Source organism: Arachis hypogaea, chromosome 7 (genome assembly GCF_003086295.3).
Source record: "Arachis hypogaea cultivar Tifrunner chromosome 7, arahy.Tifrunner.gnm2.J5K5, whole genome shotgun sequence".
NCBI classification, from domain to species: domain Eukaryota; kingdom Viridiplantae; phylum Streptophyta; class Magnoliopsida; order Fabales; family Fabaceae; genus Arachis; species Arachis hypogaea.
The window spans coordinates 1,688,178-1,704,843 of NC_092042.1; the positions used below are offsets into that span (position 1 = coordinate 1,688,178).

General features: G+C 32.8%; 1 protein-coding gene across 1 annotated transcript; it reads right to left on the bottom strand.

Moving 5' to 3' along the window:
• Positions 1–3,122: 3,122 nt before the first annotated feature.
• LOC112703885 (receptor-like protein 7) lies at positions 3,123–6,627 on the bottom strand. Its single transcript, XM_029288208.2, has one exon. The coding sequence runs from the start codon at positions 6,558–6,560 to the stop codon at positions 3,363–3,365; it is 3,198 nt and encodes a 1,065-aa protein (XP_029144041.2). The 5' UTR covers positions 6,561–6,627; the 3' UTR covers positions 3,123–3,362.
• Positions 6,628–16,666: the final 10,039 nt, after the last annotated feature.

A 16,666-nucleotide genomic window follows, 5' to 3' on the forward strand; every position in this document is an offset into this window, starting at 1 on the left:
ATATAAATTATATTTCATTTATTTTCAAAGTTGAATTTATAATTTTATATATTTATACTTATACAAAGAAAGATTTTAGTTCACATACATTCCAGTAAAAATAAAGAATGAAACCATTATTATGTAGGTAAAATATTAAATATACCAATTTCTGCCATTTTCAGTCATTAATTAATACAATAGAAATGCATATATATCATGACAATCAATATATATCAAAGAATATTCAAAATGAACATTTTAGTCCAGCCCTTCATCAACGTAATCCCAAGTCTTCCCCATTCCCTGGCCATGGATGTAACTAATTAAGATTTGTGGTAATTAACAATAATGCAAGTTCTGGATAAGCTTGGATGAAATTAATGGCGTAAGAAAAAGGACGTCCAAGACAAAAGGAGCACCACATGGAGAGTTCCACGCAATGAATGAAAATAACTTCATGCATGGGTTAGAAAATAATTTCATTTCATTAGCCTTTGAATGAGTCAAATGGTGAGAAACAACTGGAGTAATTATCCACTGCTGTATTTAATTATGTTAATAAGAAAATAAAATTGAAAATATTTTTCAGATCGAACAAAATAAAATTGTGATATTATTATATATTGTTATCTGTCAATATAGATTAAGATTAAATAATACTTATATTACTTTATTTATTTACATTATCTCCCTAATCCTCTTAGTCAAGCATGCATTTAGGAAAGGGTTGGAAAAATTGTAGATTTGAAGACTTTGTGACAAGAACGTATTTGTTGGGATGAATTGATGGTATGATATTGTGCTACAACCATAGTTATCAGAACCGAACCGGTGATCGAACCGATAAGGTTACTAGGTCACTGGGTCACTGGTTCAACCGGTGGGTCACTGGTTGAACCGGTCAACCCGGTATATATATTTATTTTATTATATTATTATTATAGGTAAAAACTCACATACAATTGTTTTTATGTGAAGTTGATATTTAAGAACCGTTAGATGATTTGACAAGTTTAACTAAATATCATCTAAGAAATTTCAACTATCAACTTCATATGAAGACAACTCTGCATGTGAGTCTTTACCTATTATTATATATTAAAAGTATTTAATGAAAAATAATATTAATAGATATCATATAATCATGAAAAGAAAAAATAAATTATGATTAATAAATTTTGTTTGTTTATATTTTTAATTTGTATATATTTAATAAAATATATAGTTAAATAAAATATAATTAATTTAAAAATGAGTGGCTTTAAAATTAAAATAAATTGAATATAAATAAAATAAAAACTTGATATATGTATTATAATATGTATATAAATTGGCATACGGAGTATGGTGTTCTTCCACAACGCTGGTGCGTCTAGGCTCTCCTTCAGACCCGACCGGTTCGGTTCGGTCCGGTTTTCACCGGATTTGACCGGTTTTCACCGGTTCATATCGGGTTTGACCGGGTCAATGTCTTAAGCGGTTCGGAAGCTGGACCGGACCGGTATTAGCTCCGGTTCACCGGTTTTCCAGTTGAACCGGCCGGTCCGGTCCGGTTTTGATAACTATGGCTACAACTCTTGCTTAACGATATAATTAATTAATTAACAACTACATGCAGAAATGCAGCTTTATGCAACTAGAAGCACAAATGCATGCAACATGCAAGTGTGTGATATTGATATGTCTTATGCTTTCCCTTTCTCTCAACCAAATACATTAAGTTATTAGAATCCAGCTTTACTGCCAAAAATGCTTCTTACTTTCCCATTTTCTTGATTAACTTCTCATCTCTCTGTAATATACTAACATCTCTTTGTATAGCAATTAGCTTCTCTGCTTTCAGCTGATGGCTTAGTTTGTATTAAATTAAGAGATTAGTAAAGATATTGACAAATGTGTGCTTGTTTAGGAGTTGGGACACTAAATTAAACAGTAGAATTAAGTCAGAGAAGTGGAAACTAACGTGTGGTGTATGTTGTTGAATTTGCATGAAAACAGAAAAATATAATAAATAGAGGAGACAATTATATACTACTATAAAAACATTGCAAAGGATGAAATGAAATTTCATCGGTCATCAAGTTAGAACTAAGATCAAGGTATTGCAGGCCATGCCATGAGAAATGATCTATTGATGTCAACTGATTTGTTGAGAGGTTCATAAGATATAAAGAATTCAAATCGTGTATCCATTTGGGGACTTTGCCTTGGAGCTTGTTATGAAATTTTCCTGAGAACTTTGGAAAGTCAAGAATGGTGTTGGAAAATAAGCGCAACATGTACAAATTGGAGAAAGTGTAATTGGCATTGACATCAGATTTTAGTGATATTGATTCATAGCCTGAAAGAGTAAGAGAGCTCAAGTTCTGAAATTTGGAGAAGAGTGAAAAATTGACAAAACCACCATGGTTATCTGATGACAAACACAATTCAGTGAGGTTCACAAGGTTGTTATCTTATGATATTGTGGTACAACGTTGCTTATTGTATTTGTAGGGCCATAACCACTTTCAATGTAATTGCAACTACTTTGCACTTCAACTCCAACACCACTTTCTTAGGTAGGCTTTTGGTGTTGGGTCACTTGAGTTATTGCATGATATTTCAAACTGATAGTTGGCCCATACAACTTTATTAAGTTAGAAATTACGACGCATTACTCGAGTAGTCAGTTCATTCGTCTACTTAAACAAGTGTTAAAGGTTTGAATCCCACTTGCTACATACACCGATCCATTGGCCAACCACAGATCCATGACGGATTAGAACATGAAAAAGCATCATTTTACTAAATAAATTTTGCTATCAAAACTTGTCAATGACACAAGAATGATGAGCATGAAACGCTAGTCAGATTGTAAACCAGTTGAATAAAGTGAGAACAATTATATAATTTCAGAATTCTTTTGCAACGTCATCAAGTATACATTAACACCATACTTCATAAACATACACAATATAATTAATTAACAACTACAGGATATTCTGTTATGTTTCCAAGTCACAAATGAATGCAAGTGTGATATGTCTTAGGCTTTCCCTTTCAGCTGATGGTTTAGTTTATATCAAATAAAGAGATTAGTAAAGATATTGACAAGTGTGTGCTTGGTTAGGAAACAGTGGAATGAAGTGAAAGAGATAGGGGAAACAATTATAATACTACCATAAAACATAATTTTCTTGCAACATCATCATATATATGTAGCAACACACTTACAATTTATAAAACAAGACTTGCAGACATTTAAAGAAAAAAAAAATACAATCTCAAAACAAATAAAATATAAAAAGACACAACAGCAATAACCAACATCTGAAACAAATTCCCCATGCAACAATGAACTTGAGAGTGGCCCCAAGAAGAAGAAGAAGTTGTGGCCATTAAGTTGTTCTTGCACGCCGATTTCCACGCCTCCTTCTTTTGATTCTTTTGCCTCCAAACATGATCACAAGCCATTGAGGCTTTCCAATTGAGAAAACACAGCATCCCAAGCCAATTCCAAGGACCATTCCAAATGCATATCCTATTGCCACTGGTTTCCAACCAAACCCAAATTTGTCTTCAGCCTCAGAAGGTGGATCTTGTTGCAAAGGGACATTGTTGTTGCATTGAATTGACAATGGCAATCCACATAACCCCATGTTTCCCTCATAGGAATCATTTGAAAATGTATCAAACTGTTTTCCTTTGGGTATTGGTCCCACCAACTGGTTTTGGGAAAGATTCAAGACTTCAAGAAAGTTCAGATTTGTCAATTCAGTAGGAATATTCCCAGTAAGCATATTTGAGGAGAGATCCAACGATTCCAGATTTGTCAAATTTCCCAAAGAGTAGGGGATATGACCAACAAGCTTGTTATGTGAAAGGTTGAGGCCTTTGAGTGCTTGAAGCTCTCCAATAATACTTGGAATCTCTCCTTCAAATTTGTTTATTGACAAATCTATATTTACAAAGACTCTGGGAATTTTCGTAAAAGTGGTACTAACTCCTTTAATTATTGAAGTCAAAGAATGATCTGTGTCTTCTTCAATAATTCCCTCTCCTCCAAAGGAGGCACCGGTCTCAAAGTAATAATCCGAACTAAGCACTTCATCATCCACAATCTTCATGGCTTGAAAATTTTGTATGTATGCTTTTGGAAATGAGCCGCTAAAGTTATTACATGATATGTCAAAAATCTTCAAACTTGGAAATATAATTTTGGACTTCAAATTTGCAATGGGACCGTACAACTTATTGCTTCGCAAGACTAGTATTTCCAAAAGTGATATATTCTGAAGCCAATAGGGAAATGTATCTTCAAATTGATTATTACCGAGATTTAATTCCTGAAGAGACAAGGAATTGGACAAAGATTTTGGCAATAAACCTTCGAACTGGTTGTCATTGAGAATCAGTGTCTCCAGTTGAAGACCATTTAAAGTATCTGGAAAATTGCCATGAAGTTTGTTCATTTGTAGATCCAAATGCTCAAGGGTTGATGAGCTATTGGCAAGGCACTGTGGAAATGTTCCTGTGAATCTGTTGTGGGACAAGTTGATATCACTCAGACTTGTTGTATTACAAAAGAAGGAAGAAATGTCATCATCCATCAAGTTGAAACTAAGATCAAGGTATTCAAGTTGATACCATGAGAATTGACCCATTGATGTCAACGAGTTATTTGAGAGAATCAAATGATGTAATGAATCTATACCATGTATCCATTTGGGAACTTTTCCTTCAAGTTTACTATTGGATAATTCAAGAAACTCTAACTCTGAAAAGTTTCCAGAGAATGTTGAATAACCAATAATATTGTTTGAACGCAACTGTAGTGCCTGCAAATTGGAGAAAGTGTAATTAACACTTGTTTCAGAACCTAGCACTAATGAATTGCAGCCAGAAAGGGAAAGATGGCTCAACTTTTGGAGTTTAGAGAAGAGTGAAAAGTGGACAGTATCACTCCAGTTGTGTGGTGATAAGCACAAATTTGAAAGGTTTACAAGATCAAAAATCGATTCTGGAATGTTTCCTTGGAGCTCATTGTTGCACAAGTCTAGATACTCCAAGGAATTTGATGTAATTTCATTTATGTGCCCTGTGAATCGATTGTTTGATAGATCCAAAGATCTCAAAGACTTGAATGATAAAACCCACCAAGGAATTGTCCCATTTCCTTGAAGCTCATTGTTGCACAAGTCTAAATACTCGAAGGAATAAGATGTAATTTCACTTATGTGCCCTCTGAATCTGTTATTTGATAGATATAAGGATCTCAAAGACTTGAGGGATAAGGCCCACTGCGGAATTGTCCCATTTAATAAGTTGCCTTTTAAGTATAATTGAGTGAGATTTAAAAAGGCTACTTTGTCAGGTAGTGGTCCCTCAATTTCATTTTTAGAACAATCCAAGGAAGAGAGTTGAGTTAAGGCAAATAATGAGGATGGCAACTTCCTTTGGAAATTATTATACGAAAGGCGAAGGGATTGCAAATTGGTTAGCCTATCAAACATATTTGGAATTTGACCACTAAGTGTATTCAGTAAAAGATCCAAGTAAACAAGATGATGAAGGTTTGAAAGAAATGATGGGAACGAACCAATGAATGCATTCCCTGAAAGGTCCAAGTGAGTGAGATGCTGAAGGTTTGAGAGCAATGATGGGATTGAACCATTGAATGCATTTTCAGACAAGTCCAAAAAAGTTAGGTGTGTGAGGTTAGAAAAGGAATCAGGGATTTGTGGTCCTAGGGATTGACACCATGAAAGATCCAAAAAACTAAGAGAAGTACTGCAATTCAACTTTGGAACATGGAATTGAATGTCATTTAGGTATAGCTTGAGCTCATAAAGATTAGGTAAACAGAGAATGTGACTTGTCAAGTATCCCGTTATATCAGTAGAAACAAGACTAAGAGTAACCAAAGAGAAAGAGAAAGACCAATTGGACAAAGGGTTTGGTGTTAAGCTAATGGAAGACATGTCTGTACCATCCAATACAATTACACGCAAAGCTGTTGCATTTTGCAACATTCTTTTCCAAGTTGTTTCTTTCAACATCAAATCATCATTCAAAGAGAGATCAAGTGATTGTAATTTGGAAAGGTGTGAGATTTGGGACGGAATTTCACCTTTGAATTGACATTGAGATAAATTTAAGTGTGTGAGACTCACAAACCTACCAAACTGAGATGAGAATGGAGAATAATTGAAAGAATTGAAAGCAAGGTTGAGTGTTTGGAGATGAGTAAGATGAAAAAGAGTGCTATTGGGATTTATATTACCTATAAGTGCACTGCAACTGAGATCAAGGCCAATCACGTGACCAGACACAGAGTGGCACGTGACACCCATCCATGAGCAGCAATCTGTCCCATTTTTCCACGTACTCATCTTTGGGTAAACATGAGGGCACTCATAGTGAAAATAATATTCAAAAAATGAAGGGTTAAAAATGAAATGGGTCTTAAAGTGAAGCAAGGCAGAGCTGTCTTGGGAATGGCATAGATGCGAAGAAGACAAACATGCAAAATGGAACATCATAAACATATACACACACAACACCACTCTAACAACCAACAACATCAAATACCCCATTGATTTTTGATTCAAGCTTTTGCTTATTTTATGTATGTATATATGGCTTACTTGAAAATGGTATTGCTATGTCACTCATCGATTAGGATCCATCTATTTATAGATATTTTTGCTAGCTGGAATTACAAGCACCTATACCCAGCCAATACATGATTTGTAGATTAATATTCATACTATTCCAATCTATCAATGTCCAAGACTAATTCATAATTAAAGTTTAGTTTTCTTCTAACCGGAGACCCACATAATTTTATTTCCATGATACAAGGCATTTGTGGATGAACTTAGCTTGACTCACCAAGCATTTAATTTGTCCATGAATTCATTTAATTTGTCCAAATTAAAATGGATAGTAGAAGCTAAAACTAAGGTCAATATTGGTATTATATATGGAAATCAATGGGCATGCAAAGAAAAAGAAGTCCATGACAAAAGTGGCACAATCCAGGTCCATGTTAAGAAATAATTCCATTTGATTAGTCTTTTTTCTTTGGATAATTTTTATTGGCCTTTTTTGTTTGGGCTAGAATATTGCTTAGCCTTTGAGTGAGTCAAATGAGAAAATAGTTGGAGTGAGAGGCTGGTATCGTTTCTTTGAATTTTGGTTTTGTTGTTTATATTTGTTTATGGGTATGAATTATGATAGCTGTGGTACGTGGGTCTTGGAGTAAGAAACCTGACTCATTTTTTTTTTTAATTTCTTCTTGTAATTATACTCACTGAAATATACGCCACAAAGAAAAAGAAGCAAAATATACTAGTTCTAATGGGCTATAATACTGTACATAAAAAACTAGAATAAACAAATATTCAGTCACTAAAATAAAAACGAATAATTAGATTTTTTTTCTTTAAATTTATTTTTTAAGGCATTGATTTATTAGAGTAAATATCAATTTTCTCAAAACGATATCATTTTAGTTGTGAAAAAGAATCAATATGCGTAAAAAGAAAGTAAATAGTTAAAACCGCTTTATCAATTATTTTTTGTTAGGAATCGTCAGTCTTTCAAGGAAATTACTAATTGAATTAAAATATTCATTGATAGTAATATAGTATATATTTCAATTACAATTTGTTTTGAAAAAGTAACATAGGATTTGTTATAGAGATGGAAATGAAATTAAGGTGAAAATAAAAAAATAATGTGCTTTTAATGCAAATTATCATCTACTAATATATTTAATTAAGTTAATAAGAAAATTAAATTGGAAATGTATAACCTTTGGATTAAAAAAATTATTATTGTTATTCTTCTTCTTTTTCTTATTCTTGAAGGAAGTAATTGTACATATGAAGAGTAACTTATTTGAATCTGTATGGAAATCAAGTAGAAGGCCAATTGCCTAAATCTTTGTCCAACTGCACAGAGCTGGAGGTTTTAATTCTTGGCAACAATCGAATAGAGGATACCTTTCTCTACTGGCTTCAGAATTTGACATCTTTGAAAGTGTTGGTTTTAAGAGGCAATAAGTTTTATGGTCCTGTTGGTAATAACTTCACAACCAAGCATCCATTTCCAAGTTTTATTGTAAAGGACACAATATTTTAATTCTAGAAAAATAACCTAATCGGACTAATCAAATAATTGATTAAGAATCAAAGTATGTAAAGTACTTTCCATCTTCACCAGAGTTTTATCCTCTTATTTCTAATTAAGTATAGATAGTTTAATTTTCGTTTTAAATATAGAAATATTTTCAACTTGTATTGAGAATTGGGACCAGCTATTACTTGATGATGGATACCAGGAATTTAGTATATATCTTTTTTATCAAACTATTTTAAATTGACATTAGTTAAAAAAAGAAGAAAAAAACAATCAGATTGTATTGGAGATATTCCTAACAGTTTGGCAATTGTTAGTAACATAATTACCAAAAGAATGAACACTCAAAATACCTTATCTCCTAACCGCTAAACAAAAAATCAGATGCGTGCTCATATAATACCCGTGCATAATAATGATAGTTGTTCTAGTCTTCTAGATATTTGGAAGGTGGAAGTGAAGAAGTTTTGGACCAAGAAACTCACACATAATAGTGTGAAATAGTGAATATAGATGTTCTTTTGCCAATAAATATTGTGAAACGAAATAGAATTATCTATGTATTTTATTAATTATAATAGTGCGCCATTGCTACTACGTGAGCATAGAAACAATATAATTTTGGATAGTAAAATATTTATTATTTTTTGAGTTTTCATATAATTTTTATCATAAATTCTATTAAAATAGACAAAGTTTCACTTCAAAAATTATTATCTACATAATTATCTTTTATAAATAAATACATAACAGTAGGTAACAATAAATTATAAATATAAGCATCACTATTAAATTTTATATGATAAATTGATAAAAAAATATTCTATATCTACCATTTACTATCGTAAAGGTCTTAAAAATCAAATTAGTTTTTCTTTTCAAAGATTAATTAGCTCGAGATACCAGGACTTAATTATCACTTTACGTTTTAAACTATTTTACTTCATATTGTCATATTTTTGACCCAGTTATACATATGACTATTTCTTCCTCTTTTCAGTCATTATATTAACACAATATAATGGACAAACATTGCTTTATATATATATATACTTCATCGCTTCGTCATGATCAATAATATATGTCAAAGACTATTTCAAAATGAACAATTTTTTCCCAGCCCTTCAACAACGCAATCCCAAGTCTTCCTCAGTCCTCAAGCAATCGATGATGTAAGATTTGTGGTTAACATCATAATAATGCAAGTTCTTTTCATAAGCTTGGATGATGAGCATTTCCGTTATACTTTAATCATGAAAATGAACTTAACTTGATACATTATTATCAATTATGATGAAATTTTTAGGAGAACAAATTAAAACTAAATGCTTTGTTCGTTCTTATTAATCATTTAAAAACTAACATTACAAAAAAAAAAAAGTTTGGAAGGAATATAATGTGATCAATTAGTTAATTAAGGAATTTCACTTAACCCACGATTTTCTCCATTCTCTTGCATGCATTGTTTGTCTCAAATCTTTCTTTAGCTGTGTTGTTAATTTTTGCCTTTAATTATTGACTACATACTTTCATATATATGAGTAAAATTTTTACGATACTAGAATAAGATTTGTGCAATGTGCGGATGGTAATCCAATAATAACGATAGTATATAGTATATTTTAATAATTATTATATTATTTAAAAATTGATTAAAATATATGTAAATTAATGTAAAATTTGGTTGTATTTTTTATTTGAAATATTTTAAAGTATACAATTTTTTTATATTAAAGTTATATATAGTTATATTTTCATTTGTTTTTGTTTTCATATGTATTTTAGTTGATGGACTTAGTCTTCTTATATAGTATTTATCTTTTTTTTTATTTTTAGTTGTTGTTTAAGTTATTTTTTTCTTTTTTTATCATATATTTTTGTGAGGACATGTTTTTTTTGAATTGTTAATTTGTATGTATTTTTTATTTTTTTTATTCTGTTTTTGTACGTATAAATGAGCAATATAAATTATTGTTTTGAATAATTAAAATTTTTGTAATATTACCTATTTTATTTGTTGTAATAGAGATTGAGTTTTAGTATTTTTTGTTGAGACAAATGTCTTGATAATCATGTATTATTGTAAAGATCTTTTTTATTTAAATTTTTATTTTTTATTATCATTAGGTATACGATATTTGCATTACTATATATAAATTAAAAATAAATTGTATATTATTTTTTATTTTTTAAATATCAATTTTATTCTTTGTATTTTTGTGATTTTTCTTATGACATTTACTTATTCTTTTTCAAACTCAACACGAAGACATGAATTCACGTTAATAGTTATATATGTTTGTTTCCTGTGTTTCTTCCAAGGACTAAGAAACAAATTATATAAGACGGGAATGTTATTATCATACAAGGTGAAACCTAAGTCAATATATAATACAAAAATGTTATATGTGGAAATTAATGGGCATAGGAAATATATAAAAGACGTCCAAGACAAAAGAGATCCATGCATGCAATGAATGGTAATACATATGAAAATACATAGCGTTATGGATGGGTTAGAAAATGATTTATTTTAGTCTTTGAATGAGTCAAAGGAGAAAAAGAGTTGGAGTGAGAGTATTCAAATTAATAAAGTCTACAAAACACTTGTGCGTATAAATTTTTCTATAAATTAACCTTTAACTGATAAAAAAACTTTGGAGTCAACTTTACATAGTCAATATTATGACTAACATTTAATAGAAGGCATAAAACATTTTCAACAAAGAAACATTTAAAATTTAAATTCGACAAAAAAAAATGTTTTTAATGGATTTCATTACGAATTTATTTAATAATTTGTTATAATATTGTTGAAATTGACTATTATAGTGTTAGATAATTTTCTAATATTTATAGTTAAGGAGTCACATTGATAAAGACGTCTAAAATATTTTTTTTAAAGATGATTTTAAATAATTAAATTTTAACACATAATCGATTAAATCTTATTATTTTTGTCAAAATTAAGTCAGACAAATTAATTTGACCAAAAAATGATGAATTAAATTTTAAATTGGTCTAAATTAATATTATTTTTTATAAAAAATTAACTACAATATTCCTATTATAAAAAATAACTAAAATACTCTTGTTATATATATTAATTTTGATAATCTTAAATTCTAACCCTTTTTGTCTCTATCGTTATAGAGTTAGAATTTAAAGTTTTCAAAATTAATATATATATAAAATATGAGTATTTTAGTTATTTTTATAATAGAGATATTATAGTTTTTTTTTATAAAAAAATATTAATTTATACTGGTTCAAAATTTAATTTATTAATTTTTTGGCTAAACTGATTTGTTTGGACTAATTTTAATAAAAATAACACAGTTTAATTGATTATATGTGTTAAATTTTAATTTTTAAAAAAATCTTAAAAAAAGATGCTTTTGACATCTTTATCTAAGTGATTTTCTTATATTTATTCTATTTTATAAAATATTAATAAAGCACAATAAAAATATGTTGACATAATTTATGGAAAAATAAATAAATTTAAAAAATATTTTTTAATTAATAAAAAGAGAATTATAATTCCTTTTACAAATTAAATCATATTTATCCATGGATCATCCCTTTCATGCCCTATAAATAAAGAATCACTAATCAATTGGAACTTCATATTATAATCACATGAGTATATTATATTCTAAACATTTAATTTCCTCATGGAACATCATCACTTCTCCTCATTACTAATCTCTTCCTTACCCTTTTTATTTTCATTAATAAGCATCATCCTTTTCATATCACAATTCCTCAAATTGTTAGCTAAGAAATCCAAAGCCACAAGCAAGAAAACAACACCGATTAACCTTCCCCCGGGGCCATGGACACTACCTTTAATCGGTAGCATACACCATTTCGTTGGAAGATCATTAACCCATCATCGATTAAGAGACTTAGCACGAAAACATGGTCCTATCATGCACCTTAAGCTCGGTGAAGCATCAATCATGGTGGTTTCTTCTCCAGAAGTTGCCGAAGAAGTGTTTAAAACCTACGACACCATTTTCGCCGAAAGGCCTAAACAATTAATTGGTGCAGATATTTTGTTCTATGGTTCCACGGACATAGCCATGGCAAGATATGGCGGGTATTGGAAGCAATTAAGAAGAATATCTTCGGTGGAACTTCTTGGTCCTAAGCGTGTTCGTTCATTCTGAAAGAGCCTAGCAGCGGAAACGACAACAATGTCCAACACAAGAACAATATGGAAGCACTCACAACACAATATGGCAGCAACTATAACAAGCAAATATAGCAAGTAAAGCAATAACAAGAACACACCGAGATTTTAACGTGGAAAACCCCCTCAACGTGAGAGGTAAAAACCACGGGTCGTCCAGACCAATGAAATAACTCCACTATAATCAAATGAGGTACAAGAGAGTCTCAAACAAAGCACAAAAAAATGTGCAAATAACCAGCCAAAACATCAATGCACCAAAGCTCACAAATAATAGGCAAGAAGATGAAATATACCCAAAAAACAGAGCTGATATCGAAGCCAATTTCTCCCTCTGCAGACCTCCAATTAAAATCTTCACCGTTCAGAATGAAGAACAAGATGTGAAGAATCTACAGTCCAAATTTCACGTCGATCCAACGGTGAAAGAATGAGAAACTGCCGTTCCAAAATTGCTGCTCTGTGTAAAACCGGGAAACCTAATTTCTCTCTTGCGAAACCAATTTCTCCTACTGCAAACCTCCAATCAACATCTTCACCGATCAGAATGAAGAACAAGATGATAAGAACACGCAGTTTAAATTTCAAGCCGATCCAACGGTGAACAACTGAGAAACTGCCATTTGAAATTTACTGCTTTGGGCAAAAATGGGAATTCTGTTTTTCCCTCTTCTCTCTCACTTGGTGGCTATTCTCTCTCTCTCAAAAAACCTCAAAAAACTAAATTAGGGTTGTGACACTAGGGTGAAAGAATACACCCCCAAAATGTTGGGCTTGGGCCTCACAAAGGAGAGAAAAACCCAACAAATCTCCCCCTTCTCGACTAGGTGGAGGCCTTCGCCATTCCGGCGATCAAACAACATGTTTCAAACTTTTCTCTTGACAATGCTTTTGTCATCATATCAGCACCATTGTCATCAGTGTGAACTTTCTCAAGTTCCAACAACTTAGAATCTAACACATCCCGTATCCAGTGATACCTAACATCGATATGTTTAGATCTTGGATGAAAAGTAGAATTCTTGGCAAGATGAATAGCACTTTGGCTATCACACAACAAGACATAACGGTCTTGCTTAAAACCAAGTGCTGCAAGAAACTTCTTCATCCACAACAACTCTTTACATGCTTCAGTTGCTGCAATAAACTCTGCCTCTGTGGTAGAAAGTGCAACACACTTTTGTAGCCTTGACTGCCATGAAATAGCTCCCCCTGCAAACTTGACCAAATAACCTGAAGTAGACTTTCGAGAATCAATATCTCCTGCCATGTCTGCATCAGTAAAGCCAACTAGCAAAGGTTTCTCACCACCAAAACTCAAACTCAAGTTAGTTGTACCTTTGAGATATCTCATAATCCATTTAACAGCATTCCAATGTTCTTTACCTGGATTAGAGAGAAAACGACTCACTGTACCAACCGCATGAGCAATGTCTGGTCTAGTACACACCATAGCATACATCAAGCTTCCAACAGCTGAGGCATAAGGAATTTCATCCATTGCTTGTTTTTCCTCATCAGTGGTTGGACACTGCTTGGTACTCAACTTAAAATGAGGAGCAAAAGAACTAGCAACACATTTGGCATCATTCATGCCAAACCTTTGAAGCACCTTCTTTATGTACTTCTCCTGTGACAAATAAAGCTTCTTGGAATCTCTATAACGAGTAATAGTCATGCCCAAAATCTGTTTGGCAGGACCCAAGTCCTTCATAGCAAAGAACCTGCTCAACTGTTTCTTCAACTCATTAATCCTCAAAGCATTCTTGCCCACAATCAAAATATCATCCACATAAAGCAAAAGAATGATAAAATCATCATCAGAAAATTTTTGCACAAATACACAATGATCTGAAGTTGTCTTACGGTAACCATGCTTTCCCATAACAGATTCAAACTTCTTGTACCACTGTCTTGGAGCTTGCTTCAACCCATAAAGACTCTTCTTAAGCTTGCACACAAAATCTTCCTTTCCTTTAACAAGAAAGCCCTCCGGTTGCTCCATGTAGATCTCCTTATCTAAATCACCATGAAGAAAAGCTGTCTTCACATCCATTTGCTCAATCTCCAAATCAAGAGATGCTGCTAATCCAAGCACAGCACGAATGGATGACATCCTCACAACAGGAGAAAAGATCTCCTCATAATCAACACCTTTTCTCTGGCTAAAACCTCTAACAACCAATCTAGCCTTATACCGAGGCATAGAATTGTGTTCTTCATTCTTGATTCTGAATACCCATTTGTTCTTCAAAACTCGCATACCCTTCGGTAGCTTCACCAACTCATAGGTATCATTCTCAAGCAAGGACTTCATTTCTTCTTGCATAGCTTTAAGCCATTGAGCTTTGCTTTCATCTTCAACAGCCTCTTCAAAGCATTCAGGTTCTCCCCCATCAGTCAACAAAACAAACTCATGTGGAGAATACCTTGATGAAGGCTTCCTCTCTCTTGTAGACCTTCTGAGTGCATTTGCAGGAATTTCCAAAGCTGGTTCTTCATCTTGATCATCATCACCAACTTCATCAAGTATCGGATCAACTGTTCCATCTTCACCTGCACTTGTATCATGCTCATTATTTTGAGCTTCAACTCTACCATCTTCTACCATAGGCATAGAGGGAGTAATATCCAGCTCAGAAAAATCATCACTAGGCTGAACCATTGGCTTCTCCGCATGATCAACATCCTTCAATGTTTGGTCTTCAACAAAGACAACATCTCTACTTCGAATCACCTTCTTGTTAACAGGATCATAAAACCTGTAACCAAACTCATCCATGCCATAGCCAATAAAAATACACTGCCTAGTCTTTACATCAAGTTTAGATCTCTCATCTTTAGGAATATGAACAAAAGCTTTACATCCAAAGACTCTTAAATGATCATAAGAAACATCATTACCTGACCATACCTTCTCTGGCACTTCAAATTGCAAGGGAACACATGGTGTCCGGTTCAAGACATGAACAACAGTGCTCAAAGCTTCACCCCAAAAGGATTTTGCCAATCCAGATTGTGACAACAAGCACCTAACTCTTTCAACCAGTGTTCTATTCATCCTTTCAGCCAAGCCATTCAACTGAGGAGTCTTTGGAGGAGTCTTCTGATGTCTTATACCATGCTCTTTACAATAAGCATCAAATGGACCTGAGTACTCACCACCATTGTCAGTACGAATGCATTTCAACTTCTTCCCAGTTTCTCTTTCAACAGAAGCTTGAAATTGCTTGAACACATTCAAAACTTGATCTTTGGTCTTCAAAGTGTAAACCCATAATTTTCTAGAATAATCATCAATAAAGGTTACAAAATAGATAGACCCTCCAAGTGTTCTTGTCTTCATCGGCCCACATACATCAGAATGCACCAAGTCAAGTATCTCCGGCTTCCTTGAAGGTGGATGGCTCTTAAAAGAGACCCTGTTTTGTTTTCCAGCAAAACAATGATTGCACTTTTGCAAAGCAACCTTACAACCAGATAAAAGATTCCTCTTGGATAACATATTCATGCCTTTCTCACTCATATGACATAATCTCTTATGCCATAAATCAGTTTCATCAACAAACTCAGCAGCATTAACAACATCTTTCACAATCTTTGCTTGAGTTAAATAAAGAGTAGAGTGTCTTGTACCTCTAGCAACAACCATGGAACCCTTGGTGAGCTTCCAGCTATCACGAGAAAATGAGCTATCCAAGTCTTCATCACACAACTTACCAACAGAAAGTAAGTTCAACCGAATATCCGGAACATGCTTCACACGCTTCAAAGTCAATTTGGTACCGTTGGAGGTTTCTAAACAAACCTGTCCAACACCAGCACATTTTGCAATACCTTGATGAGCCATTTTCACATCACCAAAATCACCAGGAGTATAGGACGTAAACAAATCCCTCCTAGATGTAACATGAATAGAAGCACCGCTATCAATCACCCAACTAGTGCTATTATCAACAAGGTTAACAGATTCAAACTCCTCAACAACAAGAAAATCATCATGAGTTACATTAACCTTGTCTTCCTTGTTACCATCATCTTTATTTGTGCTCTTGTCTTTACTTGCCTTGGCTTTCTCCTTCTTTAGCTGCCAACAAAATCTCTTCACATGTCCCTTTTGACCACAATGATGACACTCAATATTCTTATACTTTTCTCGAGACTTGCTTCTGCTTTGATCTCTACCTTTAGGACCTCGACTTTTGCTTCTCCCCCTAGACTCAGAAACAAGAACATCTGAATGTGTAGTCGATGTACCTTGTGACTTTCTTCTCATCTCTTCATTCAAAACACTACTCTTGGCAAGATCCATAGAGATTACACCATCAGGAGCAGAATTGGACAATGACATTCTGAGAA